General features: G+C 41.8%; 1 protein-coding gene across 4 annotated transcripts in view; it reads right to left on the reverse strand.

The window, feature by feature from the left end:
- Positions 1-2,032: 2,032 nt before the first annotated feature.
- The window catches only part of IMMT (inner membrane mitochondrial protein), a 39,537-nt gene continuing 19,269 nt past the window's right edge, over positions 2,033-22,300 (reverse strand). For 2 of the 4 annotated variants that reach the window (XM_075930943.1, XM_014574634.3), the window contains exons 5-15: positions 21,270-21,407; positions 20,148-20,240; positions 17,774-17,910; positions 14,617-14,720; positions 12,236-12,371; positions 11,728-11,857; positions 8,299-8,313; positions 6,121-6,344; positions 5,011-5,142; positions 4,034-4,163; positions 2,033-3,003 (exon numbers count right to left, since the gene is read on the reverse strand). In XM_075930943.1, coding sequence (XP_075787058.1) covers positions 2,396-3,003; positions 4,034-4,163; positions 5,011-5,142; positions 6,121-6,344; positions 8,299-8,313; positions 11,728-11,857; positions 12,236-12,371; positions 14,617-14,720; positions 17,774-17,910; positions 20,148-20,240; positions 21,270-21,407 — 1,847 coding nt within the window. In that variant the 3' untranslated portion in view covers positions 2,033-2,395. The remainder of the gene's footprint in view (positions 3,004-4,033; positions 4,164-5,010; positions 5,143-6,120; positions 6,345-8,298; positions 8,314-11,727; positions 11,858-12,235; positions 12,372-14,616; positions 14,721-17,773; positions 17,911-20,147; positions 20,241-21,269; positions 21,408-22,300) is intronic. The other 2 variants (XM_075930944.1, XM_075930945.1) reach the window with 2 other exon arrangements.

Below are 22,300 nucleotides of genomic sequence, written 5' to 3' on the forward strand. Positions count from 1 at the left end.
CACTTTGAAATACTGATTGTATGTAATTGGTTCTAGGCAATTGAAGTGAGCTGATATTCTAACCTGGGCTTCAAAAGTGAAAATGCAAAGTTCCTTTACCAGAAAAGGTTGATTTAGTTGGAATTGGTCCTGCCTAGAGCAGGGGGCTGGACTTGATGACCTTCTGTGGTCTCTTCCAGTTCTATGAAAAGAGCCCTGAACATACAGAACATGTTTAACTTCTGTGCCAGGGAAGATAATGGCGCAAGTAATTGAGGAATCCATCTGCAAACATCTGGAAGTTAAGGTGATAGGGAGCAGCCAGCATAGATTTGTAAAGAAGAAATCCTGTCAAGCCCATCTGATAGCTTTGATAGGCTATCAAGCGCCTTGTGGATAAGGGAGAAACTGTGGACTTGCTATACCTAAGACTTTAAAGGCATTTGTCATGGTCTCACATGACTTTATCAATAAACTAGGGAAATGCAACCTAGATGGGGCTACCATAAGGTGAGTGCATAACTGGTTGGATAACTCTGAACTGTTATTAACAGTTTAGAGTAATGCTACAAGGGCATAACAAGTGGGGATTCCACAGGGGTCTGCTTTGGGACCAGTTCTGTTAAATATCTTCAATTATTTAGATGGCAGAGTGCACTTATTAAATCTGCAGATGATAGCAAGCTGGGAGGGGTTGCAAGTGCTTTGGAGGATAGTCATAATTCAAAATGATCTGGACAAACTGGAGAAATGGTCTGAGGTAAATAGGATGAGGTTTAATAAGGACAAATGCAAAGTACCCCACTTAGAAAGGAACAATCCATTTCATACATACAGAATGGGAAGTACTGCAGAAAGGGATTTAGGGTCCTAGTGAACCACAAGCTGACATGAGTCAGTGAGACACTAGAAAAAAAAAGGCAAACATGATTCTGTGATGCATTAAACAGGAGTGGTATGAGCTAGACACAAGAAGCCATTCTTCTGCTCTACTCTGTGCTGATTAAGCCTCAGTTGGAGTACTGTGTCCAATTCTGGGCACCACATTTCAAAAAAGATGGAGAAAGTGGAGATGGTCCAGAGGAGAGCAACAAAAATGATTAAAGGTCTAGAAAACATAACCCATGAGGGAAGAATTGGGCTTGTTTAGTTTAGAAGACAGAGGAGACAGGATAGTTCAAATATCTAAAAGGGTGTTACAAGGAGGAGGGGGAAAAATTGTTCTTTGGCCTCTGATGATCAGACAAGAAGCAATGGGCTTAAATTGCAGCAATAGAGGTTTAGATTGAACATCAGGAAAAACTTCCCAAGGTTCAGGGTTGTTAAACACTGGAATAAAATTGCCTAGGGAGGTTGTGGAATCTCCATCACTGGAGATATTTAAGAACAGGTTGGTCAGACATCTATCAGGGATGATCTAGACAGTGCTTGTTTCTGCCATCTCGAGGTCCCTTCTAGTTCTGGTATTCTGTGATACTCCCTGTTGTTCTGCATGTTCAGGGCTTTCAAAAGACCTAGCAGAATTTTCTTGGAAGTCTGCATGTCTGTAAGTTTGATCTGAATTTTGTATCATTATATAGAAGCATGAGTTCTAACCAAAATAGTTTAAGACATTTTCTGATTAAGCCATTTGTCACTCAGCGTGTTGTGCACATGTCTGGAAACTTTGTCCAAACTACAAATGTAGTATTTGAATACTAAATGAAAGTATTTCCTTGGAGGTGAGAATGCAATGGTTTTGAATTGCACAAGCACAAAGACGTTCTAGATTATGTAGATCTCTTGGTGCTACTCAGGTATTTAAAATATAACTGCAAGGAACAGCATGGGCAGGGATACTAAATAGGTTAAAAGGAGACAGCTAGTGGTGATATAAATTGTCATTACTACATGCTGAAAATAATATATACTAACAGCCATTTGCCATGATCAGCTTCAGGCTACTAATACCAGAGAATCAGTGATTGCTCTGGTATCCATGTATATATGAGATAACAAATAGAAAGCTTTCTATTTGGTATTTAAGCAAGAGAATTGAATAGAAGACGACACATGGGTTTTATACCTTGTTTTATTCAACGGCACCAAGTGGCAAATCAGTAAGGGTTGGTTACAAACATTATTGTGGCTGGGTCACAAGCCCAATCAGTACAACTTGGAAACAAAATTGTTATACAAGTTGCAGAGAAAGCAGCTGAAGTTTGCTGTCATGATGACTGAAAACAATATAAATACAACAGGTGGTGAGATTCAGCTCAGTGCAAGGAAACAGGACGGGTACCTGTGGTTTGTGACACAACATTTCTACCCCTTCCAAAGTCCTTATTTCCAAACCCTTTACAATCATTTGATTTCTTCCCAGCACTTGAACAATTCTGCATTAGACTGCTTCCAAAAGTGTAAGCCCTAGCCTAGATCAATCCACTTGAGTTGTTCCTAATCCCACTGCACTGGCATATGCAGTCAGGATATCCACTATTTGTTTTGTTTCTAGGGTCATTCGCGCTTCAGTCAGCCAGTCCTGTGCCACTCTTCTAGACTCCCCTTTCAGCTGGTTGACAAACTTAGCTGCTAGCTCCAGATCTCCATGTTCAATGCAGTATGAAGCATAGGACAGTAATTTAAATGTGTCCAGATCATCAGGGCTGAACTCAGTGGGTGGTTTCAGTTGCTGAGGAGAAAAGAGGAGAAGCGACTGGAGGTAAGAGAGCAAGTATTGATACAAGCTGTTCCTGGTCTCATCGATCATGGCCACTCTTTTTGCGAGTTTTTGGACTCCATAGAAACGTGCCCTGAGTGCCTCTTCACTATAGACTCCCCGGGTCAGAGATTCTTGGGGGAGAGCTGCTACTAAAGCTTCAGTAAATGCATTGTTAGAACAGCTGGCTTTGATGGTTTCAACTGCGCATTCCAGTGGTTCAGTGGGACTGTCTCCAGATGCAGTCTTCATGCTATATTTTAAAGCCTCAACTGAAAGCCACAGCTGATGTGCCTTTCTAGCTTCTTCTTCAGCAACTGCGTGACCTGCAGAATAAATGCAGAAAGACGACTTTAGACTGACACACACAGTGTAATTGTCACATTGAGGTAAAGATCAGCACCCTCATGAGTAAGTTAACAAGCAACATGAATCAGTTAAGATAGCACAATCTGTCTTCAGCGATGTGGGACAGCAGTTCAGGATAATACTGAGTCTAAGTGCTGAAGTGAGGTGTACAAAACCTAACACCATTTTTGAGATGTCTTGATAAAGCAAGCCACTTCAAAAACAGGAGAGCTACTGCTCCATAAGTATGCTTTAGCAGAGGGTTATATTCTGTTTGAATTAAATTAAATTAAAAACAGGTGAAAAATAAAACTCCAGCAGGGAATAGCCTTCCACATAGACTGATTCCTGGATATCAGCTGAAAAGGTTTTTCAAGAGGAGAGACAAACACCAGAAGAGAATCCTCCTACTCTGCATTTGAGAAAAGGAAACAGCAGTTGGAGACTGAAGAAGGGATCTGAAAGTCTGGTCAGTAAGCTGGAGAGTGTGGTGAGAAAGTTTGCTCTGTGATCCAGATTAAGTACATACTAGTAAGTGTTAACTTTTTTTCCTGGTAAACGTTTCTGGGTTGTGTGTCACTTACATTTCTTTTACTGGTTTAGCCAATCCAGTGTGGAAGTGGGAGTGCCCAGGTAACTCGTTTAAGAGAAGATGGCACATTACTGCATTAAAAGAATAAGAGACTTACTATAACTGCACTGTCCAGGAAAGGGCAGGACAGTAAAAAGACAAACATTTCTGAAGGAAGATCTGATCCAAGAGTGAGGGTGTGTGGGAGTTACCCAGTCAAACTGGTGAAACCAGGGTGAAGCTGGCAGGCTGAAGTTACACTCACAGAGGGAATGTGGTCAGCATGCTAGAAAGGCTGTGAGAAGCCCAGGTGATAGCAAGGTACTGAAAGGCACCTAAATTAGCACGATAATAGTGATGCAGTCCCCCACTACTCTGGATTGTGCTCTGGTACATCAGTCATTACAAAATGTTTCTGCCCCCTTTCCAGTACTTACTCTCCATTGCCTGCTCAATTCCTTTCAGCCGGGCATAAGCTGTGTTGATATCCAAAGTAAAGTTGTCAAGTTGTTCCTGAGTAAGACGTTTGAATTGCATTTCCTGATCACTGAGTTTCTCAGACAAGCTCTATTACCAGTGTAAACAAGAAAACAAATACTTCATGTAGAAATCAAAATGATACCCTTGATAACGCAATACCACAGATCAATTTACTGTATGCGTTCCAAAGACAATGTACGTTTTAGTAAATGCAACATGGCCCTGGTAATCAGACACTCTATTGCACTTGGGCTGTGTTTACATTGACATCCCTTTCCGGAAAAGGGATGCTAATGAGACACTTCGGAATTGCAAATCCGCGGGAGATTTAAATATCCCCCGCGGCATTTGCATTTACATGGCTGCCACTTTTTTCCAGCTCAGGGTTTTTGCCGGAGAAAAGCGCCAGTGTAGACGCGATTCTCCGGAAAATAAGCCCTTTTGAATAAAGGAATAGTAGGAATAAGGGATCTTCCGGAAAAGGGCTTATTTTCCAGAGAATCGCGTCTACACTGGTGCTTTTCTCCGGCAAAATCCCCGAGCCGGAAAAAAGCGGCAGCCATGTAAATGCAAATGCCGTGGGGGATATTTAAATCCCCCGCGGATTTGCAATTCCGAAGTGTCTCATTAGCATCCCTTTTCCGGAAAGGGATGCCAATGTAGACACAGCCTTGCTGTTTAGTATCAGCAAATCCTCTCCTCCACTAAAAAATGAAAAGGAATAGAATCTGACCAAATATTTTGTATATTCCATTCCCTTTCAGTATAATTGGCTTCCTTCTATAGCCTGCATTAAAAGTATGAAGAATGCATTTGTAAAACTTCTGTCCAGTGGGACCTTTACATGATGTGTATCCCACAAGGTTACCACAGTAAACCAGATAGCATGCCATGCAGTCCCTGTGTAGTTCATTGCAGATCTCCCCTCCCTCACCTGCTGAAACTCCAGCTTGAGCTCCTGTTCTTGGATCTTCAGAACATCTCTTAAGTGATCAGTGTGAGCAGCTGCTTGCCTGCGGAGCTGGGTCCTCATTTCAGTCTCCATTACTTCTCGGACTTCTTCCATCTGTACATAAATAGGCATTAGATATATAAGCCTTTACCTTCCAAGTGTGCTATCACCTGATAGCAAGCATGATGTGCTAGTAACCAGTGATTACACTTCCTAGCTAGTTAACAATGCATGCTTTACATTATTAACATGCATGAAAAAGAAATTGCTGAAATAAAAACATACATAAATTCTAAAATTTACCCAATGGGATCTCAAATTAAAACACTTCTACTTTTTTTCCTCTGCTAACTCCAGAATTTTCTTTCAAGCTATACACACTATGTCACATTATCTGCTTATTAACTTGACACAGTAAACATATTTCAGGAGTGGCTATACATTTCCCAAATGATCCCTGAATGTTTTTTGCAATAACGAGTCATATGAGAAGTCAACAAGCTTCTTTCTGGTACTGAGCTTTCTGTTAATGAACTGTTCATTCAAGCTAGCCCTGGCCACTAGTTACTTTTAGTTAATTGAATAAATAGGCTTTCCACTGTTTTCTTCAAACAACAAATGGGGGAGGGGGAGTTCTTAACTAGGAAGATCTTAGTTCAAATGAAGCTTTGGACAACCAGAACTTGGGGTGAAATCTTGGTCCTACTGAATTTAATAGAAGTTTTGCAGTTGACTCCAGTACAGCTACTTTTCAGAAGTGCCCACATGCAAGGTTTCATGGTTGGCCACATATGCATACAAATACTCGATACATGTATGTAAAAGCTGTGGTTGAGTATGCATCAACATGGAACATTTTCAAAATTACTTAAATGACTCAGGGGCTTTTGAAAGTTTTACCTGACAGTCTAATCTGCACACACATTTGAATCAAGACTCAATGTCCAAAGCTATATTGTTTTCTAATCAGCTGCCACACTATACGTTTGCAGTCTGGAAGATGTCATGCTTCACTGGTGAATTCCACTGGAGGCAGAGAACATGCTGGAAAAGAGCAACAAGGGAGGACCAATTACCCTAGACTTACTGTACCTTTTTGTCCTGTTCAACCTGGATCTCGCTTTTGCGGTGCTCAAGTGCTTTGGCCACTGCTGTCTCAAGTGCTTTCTTATCTTCCAGTTTTTGCTTTTCCAGGGCTGCCTCAATGTGCTGCTGTTCTCTCACTCTCTGATCTGCCAGTTCCCTGTTTAGCTGGTCAATACGACGATGAGCATGAGCAATGAGAGAATTTAAGTCATCTGTAGACAGCTGTCCAGCTAGAGAGAATGAGCTTTATTAGAAATAAATCACTGTAGAAACAGTTGCACAGACACACAACAGCTCCTGTCCTACCCAGCACAAGCACACACAAAATTTGATCATCCTCACGTCACAAGCTGGAAATATTTAATACTCAACTAGTACCTTTTAGCCACGGATCTTGGCACCTTAATAACTCTCTCCCTGCCTTGACACCCATCCAAGCCTTTCTGGACAATATCTACAAACTAACAAGGTACACTATATTTTCCTAAATACAAGGAGCTACCAAAATGCCCGTCACAATATTTCCCTCTCAATCGCCACCATGCCAGCCTGTTGATTTTTCTCTGTCTTCCCCTCCAACTTCACTCCCATTAGTAGGTTGATTTAGAACCAAGTTTCTCACAGCTCAAGAACTGCCTTTTTACTGGTTTTTAAAGCTCAATGCAGCGATGACTGTGCTTATAAAGCCATACAGCACCTCAGGAGAGAAAGCAGATTCAAAGTCTGGGTGAAATTGGGTTTGCTGAAGCTTAGTCCTGAGAAGAGAGAGGTAGTGACAGCAAGTGAAAGCAGAACAAGTTATACAAGTTCCTCTGAGGGTTTATATCCAGCATCCGTTACCAGAGTCCATAAGCTAGGAGTCTGGTTGATCAAATAGTGGAAAACATCAAAACTACATCTGCATCTGGTCAGAAGGCTGCAGCCTTTGGTTTGGGATGCAGACCGTGTCACCTTTGGCACTCACGACCAGGTTTGTACAAGGTGTGCTGCACAGAGCTCTCTCTCAGACCCATTCCCTCAACCTGCTACATGGGGGAAAAGAATGTATGTGTGTGGCCAGCGGATCCTTCACCATGGGAAAGGCTGAAACACTATACTCAGGCTATACCACACAAAGTCATCACCACATCCCCTGGACACAGGTTGCCCCAACCAAGATCAGCAGGCATGCTTGAACTTCAGCACCTTGCAGTCTGCAGGGGAGATATGGGGTTTAAGGATATTAAGAGGCAGGTTATTTGCTAATTGTGTAGTTGATACAATTTGTTTCAACTACACGATCAGTTGATAATGGAAAGTGCTCTGTCCTGGCTCACACCGGTCCGGGAGCTACCCCCACTTCGGCTCTGCAGTTTAAATGTAGCATGAGCTAAGTACACAGGCAGCCTGGCTCCTACATTTAAACTATAGAGCCGCAGCAAGGGGAGGTCCCAGACCAGCGTGAGTGGGGACTGCTGTGGCTCGGCATTTTAAACGTAGTAATAGCCAGCAGAGCATTTCCTTGTGACGATCCTTTTTCTTCTGGAAGGTTCTCTCCCAATACTGGTCCTAAATAGCCAAGTTTGTTGACCTGCCAGGCATGCACTGCTAAGCCCATCCATTCCAGTGGGCACTGGAGGGGAAATTGACCTCAACGGCTTGATTTTCAGAGGGTCTGCGTATCTACAAATTGCAAAGGGTACCAGTGGCCCTCAGCAGCTCTACAAAGTAAGGTTCAACATGGGCATAGGAAAATTGAGGAACCTACAATTAGTGAGCACTGGAAAATTTCGGTCCAAATGGTTTACCCAACATTACCCAGCAAGTCAATGGCAGGACACAAGTTTCTGGTTCACAGTTCTGTGTTCCTAATCATCTGTGACCAGCACAGAAGTATCCTAGTGGCATGCTAATATTCATGAAAGGAATTTAACCTCTGTAGTTAATTTTTACAGTAACTATTACCTGAGCAGCAAAACTATTTTAAATATATGAACTACAAGCAGAGACAAGAACCAGACTGCACAGAGAAACTAAATGGGAAATCTCAAAGCAAACCTAAACACTAATATATTTTAATATATTTTATAAATGCAGCAACTCAGCACTCAGTTGATACTGCCTAATTATAAAGTAACACACAACACATACAGAAAGAATAGAGAAGTAACATTCATAAGAGCAGAAAAAGTTGCATTAACTCACCTAATTCAGTTATCTCTGCAACAGAAAGAGGAAGGTTTGGAAAAATTAATTAACAGTCAACACAGCAAATCTATTAGTAAAAGCATGCAGCAATATACAGGAAAACATACCACTCATAGTTCTGTATTTAGAGTGCCGTAGCCTATTATAAGGAGTCTTTTAGTTAGACTGTTAGCTTTTTGTTAAAGCTCTTAAAAGTCCCTTTATAGAAATACTAACAGAAAACACACAGTAGCGATGCCTCTAAAATCACATTCTGAAATTCACAAATGCAGATTTTTGAGCTTTAGTAGAAAGCAGCAGTGCAGATGGAGCTTAAATGTTTAAGAATAAGAACTACAAATTTTAATTGGGAAGCATAGCATCAGTTTGAAGTTAGTCTTTGAGTTTTAGTTATTCCAAAGCAAAAGTATCCACAACATACACATTGTTAGACTCAAAGACTTCAGAATACCACTCTGAAGCATTTAATCATGAGCAGCAATGTGGTTCATTAAACTTGTCAAGTTTATTTGCTCAAATGAAGCTCTCTCAAGGCTGAAATTTAAGGTAGACCAGCAGAGAAGATTTTCCCCAGAAAGCACAATATGTATGTGGCCTCTTTCTGTCCTTGCCCTGCAATTACCAGCTTGCAGGTGGGACATGTACACTTGCAGAGAGCCCAACTTAAGTGCACTGTCACTTAAGCATAGATGCTAGGAAATAATGTCAAAAATTAACACAGAGTGTAGAACTAAGCACTTGAAAAATGAACCTACTACAGTTCATAGCCTTTTACATCTAAAAAGGCTGCTCGTATTTGACATTTATTTTTATTGTTGTCTTTAATAAAGAAGGCAAATTTCATTAAATTTATTTGCAAAACAGCTTTTCTTGTTTGAAGAGAATCTGGCAAAAGCAGTTTATCATCTGCAAAGACTTGCATCTGACGAAGTAGGTCTTTACCCACAAAAGCTTATGCTCCTACATGTCAGTTAGTCTATAAGGTGCCACAGGACTCCTCGCCGCTTTTGCAGATTCAGACTAACACGGCTACCCCTCTGATACTTGCAAAGACTTAGAATTCTATTTTGGGGCCTGAAGTAAAGTGGGGGGGGGGGGGGGGTTTAATGGTTGTGTTACAAGTGCCTTAAAAATAAAAGGCAGCAGTAACAGAAAATATGAGGTGAGCTACTGCAGCATGATTCAGCACAACTATATTATACACAATTAACATCAATATGTAGCCTGTAATATACACAAATGTGTCTATAAATACACTGGCTGTAATCCAGATGCTAACTTATTAAAAGCTATGACTTTTTTGTATAGAGGGTATAAATCAAAATCTTAGACTGCTTGGTAATCATCATCAGATTAGTGCCACTGACGTTTCCTGAACAATGCTTGCTGCTTGGTTGTCCCTCACCCCTTACATTTAGTGCTAGGATACAAATCCTGACTGCATTAATTGCACAGGACTTGGTTTCTGGGGTACATAAAATGTATTATGAAAAACCTTCCCTATAGCTCAAACTACATAAGTCCTTTAAGTAGGTACATGAAATTTAAAAAGACAATTTAAAGAATTTGTCACTCGCTATTTTAATGTGTTTCAAATGGTTCCTTCCTTATATGGGCTAGCATATTTTTAAGCCAGGAGAAAAAAAACCCTAAAAATCACCTAGCAGAGTAATTCCCCCCCAAAATAAAAAAACTCCAATTTCACTGACAGACTAAGAAGAGCTGAGATATTATCAGTCCAGGCTTATTTGTTGCTCTAGTACAATACTCCACTATCCGTAGAACCAAATTCAGTCAGCTTCAGAGGGGTAGCTGAGTTAGCCTGTAACTGGAAAAACTTAAAACAACAAAATAGTCTAGTAGCACCTTAAAGACTAACAAAACACGTAGATGGTATCATGAGCTTTCGTGGCCAAAACCCACCTCTTCTGATGACTGGAGTATTAAAAGTTTCTTGGATCTGGACTTTTAATACTCCAGTCATCTGAAGTGGGTTTTGACCACGAAAGCTACTATCTATATGTTCTTGTTTTCTACTGAATCCACAAAAAGCCATGGACCTCTACAGTGAGATGGACATTCTCTCACTAATGGAGGGATGAGCACACACAAAACCAGCAGAATTCTCTCAGAATCATATCAGTATCTGCTACTACAACACAAGCAGACTTTTTAAACATCTTCTTAAATTATAAAAATGCCTTTGCATATTCATAAGAATAATAATTAAAATATCCCTGAAAGCCATTAAGTGATAGTCCCAACTATGTCAAAAGGAGCTAAGCAGCGTCAGAAAGTTATTGACTCAGTGCCAGGTAGATGCCAGAAGGAAAGCCCGGATTTCACAAAGCAGTTAAGCACATGCTTAAGTTCTAAGTTTTGAAAAGTGCTTTGCTCAAAATGTCCAGCAACAAGGCAGATACCATGGTATTTATCCTTACGCTTTATCTCTGTTGATTAATATAGTTGTAATGTTGTCTAATGCTCACTAATAAAGTAGAAATATGACTGCTCAAGAGAGCTTCCCTGTGACATTAAATGGATTTGCTCAATTTCAGTTCAAGTTAATTTAATCTAGCTAACTATACCCTGGTTACTTCACCCATATGCTATAAAAACTCAAAGATACAGGCAGATACAAAGATACAGACCTGTTTAAACAATTTACTGCTTTATACAGTTTATATTCCATTAAGGATATCAAAACAGAAATATTACAGACTTGATTTTTTAATGGAAACAAATAGAAAAGCTAAACTAAGATGACTCTAATTGTTCCAGAAATAACAGTTGTTTGTGCTTTATTGAAAGGACCTCTTTCAGTTGCACCTGGTCTTCTCTTTCCATCATATGGGTTTACTCTACATCAGTGATTCTTAAACTACGTTCTGTGGAACACTAGTCCTGCCTTGGGCAAGGGGTTGGACTTGACCTTCTGAGGTCTCTTCCAGCTCTATGATTCTATGAACAACTCGCAGGTGTGCCACAATCTCTTCTTTGTTTTTGTCTGACAATTTTTTTTGGGAGAAAATTTTCATAGGTGTTCCGCATGAAAAAAATACTATTGTTTGGTGTTCTGTGGTCTCAAAAAGTTTAAGAAATACTGCTCTACATCACTACTCTTGGAACATCAGGAAAATACTTCAACACAAGGGACAGAACAAGTATCTTCCCAATGTCAAGTTTCAGTGCATGTGATTTCATCAAGCAACACTTAAACCAAAATGAGGGCATTCTGTACCAGCTGGTTAAGATTACTTGGAATTGTAAAGTTATTTCAAGTACATTGTAGCTAGTTTTAACTATGCATAGGAACAGAAAATAGAAACAATTGTGCGTCAGTGGACGCAGCTAAAGTGCTCTTGGAAAACAAAGTGCTTTGTGCATCATTAAACATTAAGGGTAATATAACAGTTAAAGACTTACTGAGCCCCTTCCAACCAGTTTGTATTTCTGGAGTGATACTGTCCAGTTCCCGTTGAAATTCATCCCTAGCTTTAGCCACAAGTTCATGGTACTGAGCTACTATCTTAGCCTCAGATTGTGCTGCCTGAACCTATATGATAGGAATAAATAAAGTTAGGTTAGATTTATCTTTCAAGGTAAGGAAGAACTCATATACATTGGAGCTATCAATTGCAGTTAATTCACGCTATTAACTAAAAAAGTTAATCATGATCCCAAGTCACCTTATCCAACTGCCACCAAACTAAAGAAAGCATGCACTCACTAAAACAGATCAAATAACAGAGCCACCTTTTCCCTCATCAGGATCTTGTGAAAGATGATCCTTAAGACATGTCAGCTGAAAAACTCAAGTTACACCTGAATGGTTCTGAATTTCTACTCACTATTTTTAAGGAGTTTCTGTACATGCTGGCAATTACCCACTATGCAAATGATAATTTATTAGAACAGCCTTAGACAATGTTACCTTTTTTACTTCATTATCTAGGTCAACTATCATATGATGCAGATTCTCTTCTGCAGCAAGTATGTGAGATTTGGCTCCAGTGAGCTGAGACTTCCTGGCATCATCAATCACACCCTTTGTTTTCTCTAATTTTTCTCTGGAAAAAAAATGACAGAAACTACCAATTAGCATATACAGAACTTTACTTACTATCTGCACTGGCAAGGAGACTGATCAGATGACCTAACAAACTAATTAAAGTAGTATCAGAGGGGTAGCCGTGTTAGTCTGAATCTGCAAAAGCGGCAAGGAGTCCTGTGGCACTTTATAGACTAACCGAAGTGTTGGAGCATAAGCTTTTGTGGGCAGAGACCCACTTTGTCAGATGCATGCATCTGACGAAGTGGGTCTTTGCCCACGAAAGCTTATGCTCCAACACTTCGGTTAGTCTATAAAGTGCCACAGGACTCCTTGCCGCTTTTAATTAAAGAAGAGCTTTAAACTGTAAATAGAGCTGCTAGAGAGTTCAATGTTCTTAATCATTGAAATTATGATTATATTTAGTGTGAATTTTTCCCTCAAAGATTTTGCCTGAGAGGGTGAGTTGTAAAGACACACATTTGTTTTGTAAGCTCAGTTTCATATTCTTAAATTGCATATGCAGCTATACATTGTTACATGCAGTGAACTGGGTTGGATGTACTCTGCCAAACCAAATTCACCTGATATTTGAAAATTGAGCCACTTCCAGCCAATGCAAAGCTTAATACTAAAGAAATGTTTACATATGTAGAAATTAATTGGCTGTATTGAAAAAGTAGCTTTGGCCCACATTTTTTGGAAGGCATGACTAAAAGGAAATGGAGAGATATTTACAAAGTAACACATTAATAGAAATGACTTTAAAAAAAAAAAATTAAGTTCTCCCCTTGCATAATTGGAAATTCAAGGCAACAGCACAATGTTCCTGATTCAAAGCCCACTGAAATGAATACAACAGAGCAGGGGTGGGAAACTTCAGGCCCGGGGGCCACATGCATCTTGCCCCAGAAGCTCAGCATTGGGGAACCCACACTGGCACTCCAGTCCCACTGCCACCCACCCACCGGGCTAGAGCACCCAAAATCTACTAGCTGGGGCCCTCTTAGGCTCTGTTGTGCAAGGAGAATGTGGGGAGTGTCTTTCTCCTTCTAAGTCAGGAGCTTCTCACTTGCGTGCGGCCCCTGACTGATTTTCCTCAGGTTAGCAGCTCCCAACCCAAAAAAGGTTCCCTGCCCTTGCAACAGAGTAAAAAGTAACCTAACAGTAGCCAAATTTTTACAGATAAATGATCTTAAATATCCTTCAAAAATATTGGCTCTAGTGAAACCAGTTTGACTAACTGTAAGGGCAGCATTCAACCCTCCAATTATTTTTTAATTTAAAAGGATTTTTAGTTGAAATGTTCATACACACTGAGTGGCATTTTTATCACTTACCATCTTTCGGGGAGGGGCAGCGGGGGGGGGGGGGTGTTTTGGGGTTTTGTTGTTAGGCTTTCCAGAGTTCTTCCCAAGTTTTATTTTTTGCATCTTCCCCAAACCAGTATTTTCAGGTTATTTAAATTTTAAATGTCTGTCCTACTGGATTGCCCTTAAATTCAAAAAGTGATCTTGGCATAGAAAGGTTGAATACCACACTACTTTAGGATTGTGTGTGAAAGAATCCAAAAAGTAAGGATATTTGGCTTATTTTTAAGTTTGACATTTCTAACGTTATTAGTGTACAACCCTAAGGAGCCTAACTTTATAGAATCAAGTTTTAAAATTTTGGCCATTACAACTTAAGATACCTAATGGTAATACTGATCCCTGTATATACAGAAGATAGCTGTGGAATACCTGCAATAGGTTTGCTAATACTATTTAAATTTGTCCAAGATTTTTATCTGCAAAAGATATTACAGAAAACAGAACATTTTACATTATATCCACTGTTTCTTCTAATTCATAGCTTAGATGAGACTTGAGGTGTTTGGTCTCACTTGCATGGTATCTAAGCTCCAAGAGTGATCTGATTAATTCATTGTTTTATATTAAAAAAAAAAGGGAAAAGAAAAATTAGAAAATATCTAAAATTTTATTATTTCAGATTTTCTATTATATCTATGTTCTACAAAACACTAAAACCAGAGACACCTGAGAAGCACATACTATACATTCTTACATCAAGAGTATGCTTGGGTTAAACTGTTTTGGTGTTTGCATAGGTATAGATGTAATATAGCTATGAACATGTTATGAACAAATTGATCTAATTTACACTAATACTGTTTGTTGTTTCTAGAAACCTATTATGAATTTCTGCCAAATTGGACATTGGAGATATTAAATCAACCCTATGTAATGCTAAGAAAAACTTACTTGGCTTTCAAAAGGGCATCAGCAGCTTCATCCACAGCCTTCCTTCGATCTTTCAGTGCTTCCTCCAAGGTCCGCCACTGAGCAGATTTTCTCTCTACTGAAGTCTAGGAAGCACAAGTTTTCTAATTAGGCAAGTTCTAACCACTAACAAAATTATTAACAAGAATGGAAATTCAAAATAGCTGCAAAAACTTAAAGGATCCTAACTAATTTGCATTTTTTTTTAAAAGGCAAAGACAGTCATTTAAAAATAATTACCTTTTTTACTAAATACCAAAAAGTAAAAGTTTTTAAAATCTGATTTTTATCAGCATTTGCGCCATTTACTTTATGCACTTTGTTCTGACTAAACAATGAATTCAAAGTAGTCAATTTCACATTGAGCCTTGTACAACAGAACAGATAAATGTTTGCTGATTGTTAAAAGCGTGATATAAGTAAACAGAAATATTAGTTCTTGTGTTTTAATCTACATCCAATTTAACCTACTTAATCATGCTCCTTGCATTTTAAGAGATTAAACATTAATGTATTTTTCACACGGTTCCTATCAATCCAATAGCACTGAGTGCCAAATTCCACGATGTGAAAAGTGATATCACCATTTCAGATTTTCCACATGGGAGACCTCTCAAGCCCAGTACTTATTAGGGATGTTAAAATTAGATTAATCAACAGTCGATGTAATTTCCATTGACTATTTGATTAGTCAATAAGGGTGCTTCCGCTTTGAAATGTAGCAAGAGTCCACCCGGCTGTTGCTATATTTCAAAGGCGGAAGTGCCACTTGCCATTTCAATCTTTGAAATGCACAAGAGCTCCTGGGGGGACTCTTGTACATTTCAAAGGTGGAACAGCGCCCCTGCTCCCTCCCATGGAACTGGCTTTTAAGTTGGCTCCCTCCAGCATCCTCGTCTCTTCCCCCACCTTGCTGCCTCTTCTGATAGAGGCAGCAAGGGAGGAAAGCAACTAGTGTGTCGACTATCCAATAAGCTTTTGCTTATCACAGTCGCTTTCATTCCTAGTCCTTATTAGCTATGGATATGCCCCTGCATAATTAACTACTTGAACACCATCTGGCCTACAACACTGTTGAAAGCAACAGCATCTTGCCACAGATAAATTCTACAAATGTTAAATTAAGACACAATGGGACTGTATGTTGGCATAACTAATATAAGTTTCTTAGCCTCAGACCATCTCAATGGACATACACACAGCCTGGAAACATTTTTGAGATAAAGCCAATAACTTCAGCAGTCATATACTGTAAGAGGAACCAGGACTGGTTTGATGAGAATGACCCCAAAACACATCAGCATTTCAACTCATTGAACACTACCTAGCAAATCTACATTAAGGATAAGGATTCAACAGCTAGAAAGATGGCTCATACCAGACAGGGATGGAAAATCCCATTTAATTGTTTCACCAGTTAAACATCATGTTTAGCTGGTTTACCAATTAAAGATGGGGCAGGCGGGCTGGAGCACCACCACCCACCCCGATGACAGGAGCCATCCCTTGCCTGCAATGCACCCAGGCCCACTGTGGACAGGGGCTGCTCTAGAGGACTGGAGCAGCCCCTGTCCACAGCAGGCCACGCACGGCGCTAATGCAGCCCTCTTCCCGAGCTGCTCTAGCCCTCACTGAATAACCAGAACCAGTAAGCATCATCTGCTAAGGCTGATGCTTACCAGTTAATCTTTCACATCCCTAATACCAGACTGGCAAATAAAAAAAAACAGTGGTTGGAAAAATAAAGGCTTGGAGTTGCCACGGACGGCAAACCACACAGATGCCCCAGAGCTGTTTTGTTGGCCTTTGTGTTGGGCATGGCCTCAGATGCAACATGAGAATCCCTGAATACACGCTGGACAGCAATCCCTTCAACTGATAAAAAAGAAACACTTGCTCAACGAACAAACATTTCACTTAGGTGCTTAACTGCCCTTCCAACATCTCTGAGAAAGCAACACCGCAATGAGACAACACCCTTTAAAAGGAGACTTTGTACCAGCCCCAACATGATATGAGAGCATAACAACAGTCAAGTAGGTGTCACACGGGAAAACAGCCAGACCAAGTGCCATTCCAGCACAGATCTACAAATAAGGGGTCTACCATATTGCAAGATGTCTTTCAAGATTCTGGATCCCATGAAGCAGCACGGAGGTTGAGGGGGTCAGACGGGAGATGGTACACACAGGAAGCCAGCTTTCAAGCCAGCTGCCCACACATCAGCTCCTGCAGCGCCGCTTGCCCCCTCCTGTTGCTGCTTTCCTATCTGGGGCATAAGCACGAGGGGGAGGCAGGTAGGAGCTGACATGCATGGGGAACCAGCTTGAAAGTCAGCTCTCTGCACATGCTGGCTCCACAGAGCCACCTGTGGCCCCTTGCCATCTCCCACAGATGCAGTGAGGAAGAGGGGGAAGGCAAGAGCTGGTGCTTGGGGAGAGCTGCCTGCCCCCCTCCACACTGCTACTTCTATCCAAGGCAACAGCGTAGGGGAGTGGGGCAGAGCCAGAGAGACTACCACAGAGCAGCCTCTGTCTGCAGCGGGCCCTGGTCACCACAGACGGAGACTGCTCCAAGCGATGCCAGTGCAGCCTGTCTGCAGGGAGCTCAGGCCCCCCCCAGACGGGGCTGCTGCCTCCATGTGCTGCTGCCTCTGATACAGAGGCAGCAGCGCAGGGGGCTCCCCGGGAGTGATAGCCCTGGAGGGCTATCAAATAATCATGGAACTGCTAAGATTTGATGAGTTACACTGTTATTAATCAATATCTATCATTCCTAACTAGACACTAACAAATTAACTTCTGTACCAAGAAAGAAATCCACTGCAACTAATTTTAGCAATAGTAACACTTTGTTGAACACTATCCCTATTTCACAGACAGGGAAACTGAGGAACAAAAGTGCCATTACATGTTCAAACACCCCCAAAAAACAAAAAAAGATTAGCAAAATAAATGTTGCATGTAAAAATCTTTAATAATTTCAGACAGACTACAATGAACTGGGAGAGTAAAAATCAACTGGGAGAAGCTAGAGACTAGCGCAGGAGAAAAATGAATGATCTGATCTTATCTTCAGTTGTATGGTAAACACTTCTAGATACTTCAATAGACAAAGTACAAGCAGCATCAGCATTTACCTCCGAATTATCCATAGCCTCCTTCAGTATCTGAGCATGTGCATTAACCGCTTGCACTGCAGCTTCCTGAGCAGTAATTGCGTGAAGGGTTACTCGAGCAGTACTGCTCAGGGCTCCTTCCAAAGTAGCTGCAAGAGCTGGAGAAAGAAAACACAGATAGTCTCCCCTTTCACCCATATCACAATAAAAAGCATTCTATGTTCCCCACTGCAGTTTCTCAATGGGCCCCATGACATCACTTTCCAGCACTCAAAAGGATTAGTGAGAATTTTATAGAATTATCAGTTTGTGGACTGTGCTGCATCAAGGGCAAGTACAGAGGTTCTCACTGTTCCCTTCTCTCCATAAAGACTCTTTGTAAGGCTGTGGCTACACTACCAAGTTTTGTCACCAAAAACTACCTTTTGTCGACAAAACAGTGAAAGTATTCACACTGCAATTCAACTTTTGTTGGGAAACACACCCAATTTTGGCAACAAAACACTTCCGCTACAAGAGACTTTTGTATTTTCCCCTCCCTGTATTGTTCTCAAACACCCACTGTAGACTCTGTAGTTGGTTTTGTCAACAGAACTGGCTACCGCCAGTATCCCAGGATGCCTGCCCTGATGGCTGTACTCAGTGTTTTGTGATCTCTGCTGCACTACAGGCATGCACTCCTCCCTTTTCAAAGCTCCAGAAAGTATCTGACAACTGAGAGTGCTCTCAGACTGGGAAACAAAGAAAGAATAAATCATTGGAATGGCTCCTGTTCTGACCTGCACAAGGAACACAGTGGCAGGCAGACGGCTGCTGTAGAGGGAGAACTGGAGAGACTGCTGTGATGCTTTGACATTCCTCAGCATGGAGAGCTCACAGAGCTACTCATGATACTGCTCCTAACAGCTGAGAATGCTGTGGGAGAACTCGGAGGGAATCCCAAAAAGCACAGCTCTGCCTTCCCACCACACTGCATTGTGAGATAGGGATGTTAGTTATCGCGTAACTGTATAACCAAATTAAATTTTAGCAGTTACAAGTATTCGATAGTCCCGGAGGATGGGGCTGGCAGCCAGTACATTCTGGTTCCACTCCTGGGGAGCCCCCTGCCACCTCGTGCTGCTACCTCTCTATCAGAGACAGTAGCGCAGGGTGGCAGGTGGGAGCTGGTCCACAAGGAGAGCCAGTTTAAAAACCAGCTCCTCTCACGGACCAGCTGCCTGCTGTCTCCGATACAGAGGCAGCATTGCAGGGTGGCAGCAGCCCGTCTGGTGGGGAATCTGAGCTCCCCATGGAAAGAGGCTGCTCTGTGGGATGAAGAACAGTCTCTGTCCAGGGGAAGCTAAATCCCCTTCCCCTCATGGACAGGGGCTGCCGCCGCAAAGCAGCCTCTGTCTGCGGCAGGCCCAGGCTTGCTGTGGACTAAGGCTGCTCCATGGGACGCTAAGCAGCCTCTCTCCACAGGGAGTTCAGACTTCCCATAGACAAAGGCTGCTTCGCAACAGCCTCCACTTCGTCCAGACCACTGCACTACTGCCTCTTTGAGAGTATGGGGGGAGAAGCAAGTGGCACTTCGGAGCTGGTGCTGTGGGGAACCGACTTCTAAGCCAGATCCCACATTCCCCTCTCACTGCCTCTGCTGGAGGCAACAAGGGGGGAGTAGTCAGGTCTGCAGGATACACGTGGGGAGTTGGCTTGAAAGCTGGCTCCCTACACATATCAACTCCAGCCTGCCCTCCTCACCCTCCACGCTGCTGCCTCTCTCTCTTTCAGAGGCAACAGCGTGGGGGGGAGGCAGATCCAGTGCTCATAGGGATCCTGCTTAAAGCCAGCTCCTCATGGGCACCGGCTCCCTCTCTCCCTTTGCTGCCTCTGATACAGCCTCATGGGCACTGGCTCCCGCTCTCCTCTCCCCAGAGGCAGCAAGTGGGAGGGGAGAGTGCATGACAGGATTCTTATAAGCAGGAAAGTCTGCAAATCCATTACAATGATCTTATTCCTGCTTTCCGGGCCTTGGCGGCAGAGCCAGACCTGACGATCAAGGCCAGCTAGAAGTAGCTACAGCCCTGAAGACACAGGCAGCTGAAGATAGTGTTATGAAGCAGCTTTGCAAGCAACTCCTAGTTATTAGACAGAACAAGGAATTCTTAAACACTTTCTAATGCACAGCAACTTCAAATCTCACCCAACTATCAAAAGACACGTATAACATGCCTACAAACAAGAGAAGAGACTGACAACTTAAGTCTTGTATCAATGTTCCCCACTAGGCAAAGGATAGATCTGGGAGAACAGAGCCTGTATATACACTACCATATATATGTATGGCTATACTGTATATTTACAGAAATTCACACTGCTAAGATACAACCAAATTATATTTTGATTTACATACATGAAATCTTCTCTTGTTCCTCTTTGTCTTGCTGTGCAAGACGTGCTGCAACCTCCTCTGGTGGCCGTTCTTTTATGACAGCAGCATCCTCACCTAAGCACAGAGATGCGGAGGGTAAAACAAGGCTTAGTGAAAAACCAAAATTAGTACCAAGGTGACTCACCATGAAGGGACCACATCCTTTTCAGTCTAATTTGTAGTGGTAGCATCACTACCATCATCCAAAGTTGCAAAGGTTAGCCTGAGCTCTCCTTGCAATCAAAGATAACTCGGACACAATCAGATTATCCCTACATTTTTACTGAACAAAAAACAGAGTAAAAGCAATGCTAACGTATACTTGGGAAACATGGACTGTTGAAGTATGTCTACACATCAAAGCTACCCTGCGTCTTCAAAAGCCACCCGTTATTTCGAAATAAGGGGCGCACTATTTCGGCATCCCGGTAACCCTCATTTCATGAGGGTTAAGGGATGTCTCGAAATAGCACTATTTAAAAACTGGTGCTGTGTAGACAGCACCAAATTTCGAAATAGCCTATTTTGAAATAAACTCGAAATAAGTGCACAATTTGCATAGCGCAAATTGTGCATCTTCTTTCACATTTAGAGTGCAGTATAGACATAGCTTAGGTAGAGGAGAAGAGATGAGAATTCAGATCTCCTGACTCCTCACCCTATGCTGTAACCACAAGACCAAGTTGCCTCTTAATGTTCACACTAACTCTGAAGTGTTTACCATTGGCATATTCACTCCGAGACCTATTAAATACATTACCAATTAAAATTTTACTTTGAAAAAAAGAAATGTTATTACTCCAAAGAAGCTGTAATTCTTCTAATTGATTTGCTACTGTGTGTCTTAAAGTTTAGTGATTGATGCTTATGCACTAAGGCCCTGGATGCATAGCTTTCCTGAACTCTGGCCAAGTAATCATCAGATCAGAGGCTGAATTCTCAATTTCCACAATATTAATCAAGCAGAAATCTTTTCACATGATCTTTTTACAGTATCTAAGGACTCAAAGCCCAACCCTGAAAACCTTTAGCATGCAAAACATTCATTCAAGTTGCTGAGAGGTCTGCGTGAAGCAGGCATGTAGGACTGAGTCATTTAAGTACCTAATGCAGAAGGTTTATGTTCCCCATCCTGGTGTCCTGGTCTGTGATCTTTTTCACCCTTATTATCCTGCATGCCTGGAGCTGGAACTGACAATGCTTCACCTGTTGCAGAAATGATCTGAGCTACTGCTGAGCCTGCTGTAAACAACAAACAAAAATAACATATCCAGTATGATTTGTATAATTGCTATATATAAAATAGAACATCAGGTATCTATGCTGTTTATGTTGGCAAGAATGGACATTCCACATGTGACAAGTGAATAAGCCACCTTCTCCCACAAAGGAAGATCATAAGTGGCTGACAACCAGCCAGCTTCCCACTTCTGATTTTAACTGAAGGGGGCACAGATGTCCATTGCCCCCTTCAGTTAAATAAGAATGTCATGGATGCTTGTTTTCTAGGTCTTCTCAGTTTCTGGAACTGTAAGAGGCTTAATGTGGGCAAACTGCCAAGTCACAGTTTATAGAAGTTGGAGATGTCTGTGACTTGGCATTTTGCCCACATTAAGCCTCTTACAGTTCCAGAAACTGAGAAGACCTAGAAAACAAGCATCCATGACATTCTTATTTAATCCTGTGTATAAGTGTCACAGTCAAGTCAATGGGTCTTCAGCTGCATAAAAAGATCTATTCACTGAAGCTTACATTAGTCTGCTGAAAAGTAACCAGAATGCAAGGACAGAGCACCCACCACTAGGGATGTAATAGTGTAGTCAATTAACCGATTAACCAATAAGAAAAAGCTTATAGGTTAATGCTAAAGACTACATGCATTTCTCTCCTCCCCTCCAACCAGCAAATCTTTTAGCAGGCTGGACAGCAGCCCAGCTTGGTTCTGGTCACGCTGGCTCTGGAACCTACCCCCTGCTGTGGCTCTGCATTTATAGTGTATTAGGAGCTGGGTGGGGAGGCAGCCCGGCTCAGTTCTGGTTCGCGCTGGGTCTGGGAGCTCAGACCCCACCGCCATCCCACGCCACACAGGGGTTGTTGCCACCCCATGCTGCTGCCTCTTATCAGAGGCAGCAGCA

This window comes from Pelodiscus sinensis, chromosome 5 (genome assembly GCF_049634645.1).
Source record: "Pelodiscus sinensis isolate JC-2024 chromosome 5, ASM4963464v1, whole genome shotgun sequence".
NCBI lineage: Eukaryota > Metazoa > Chordata > Testudines > Trionychidae > Pelodiscus > Pelodiscus sinensis.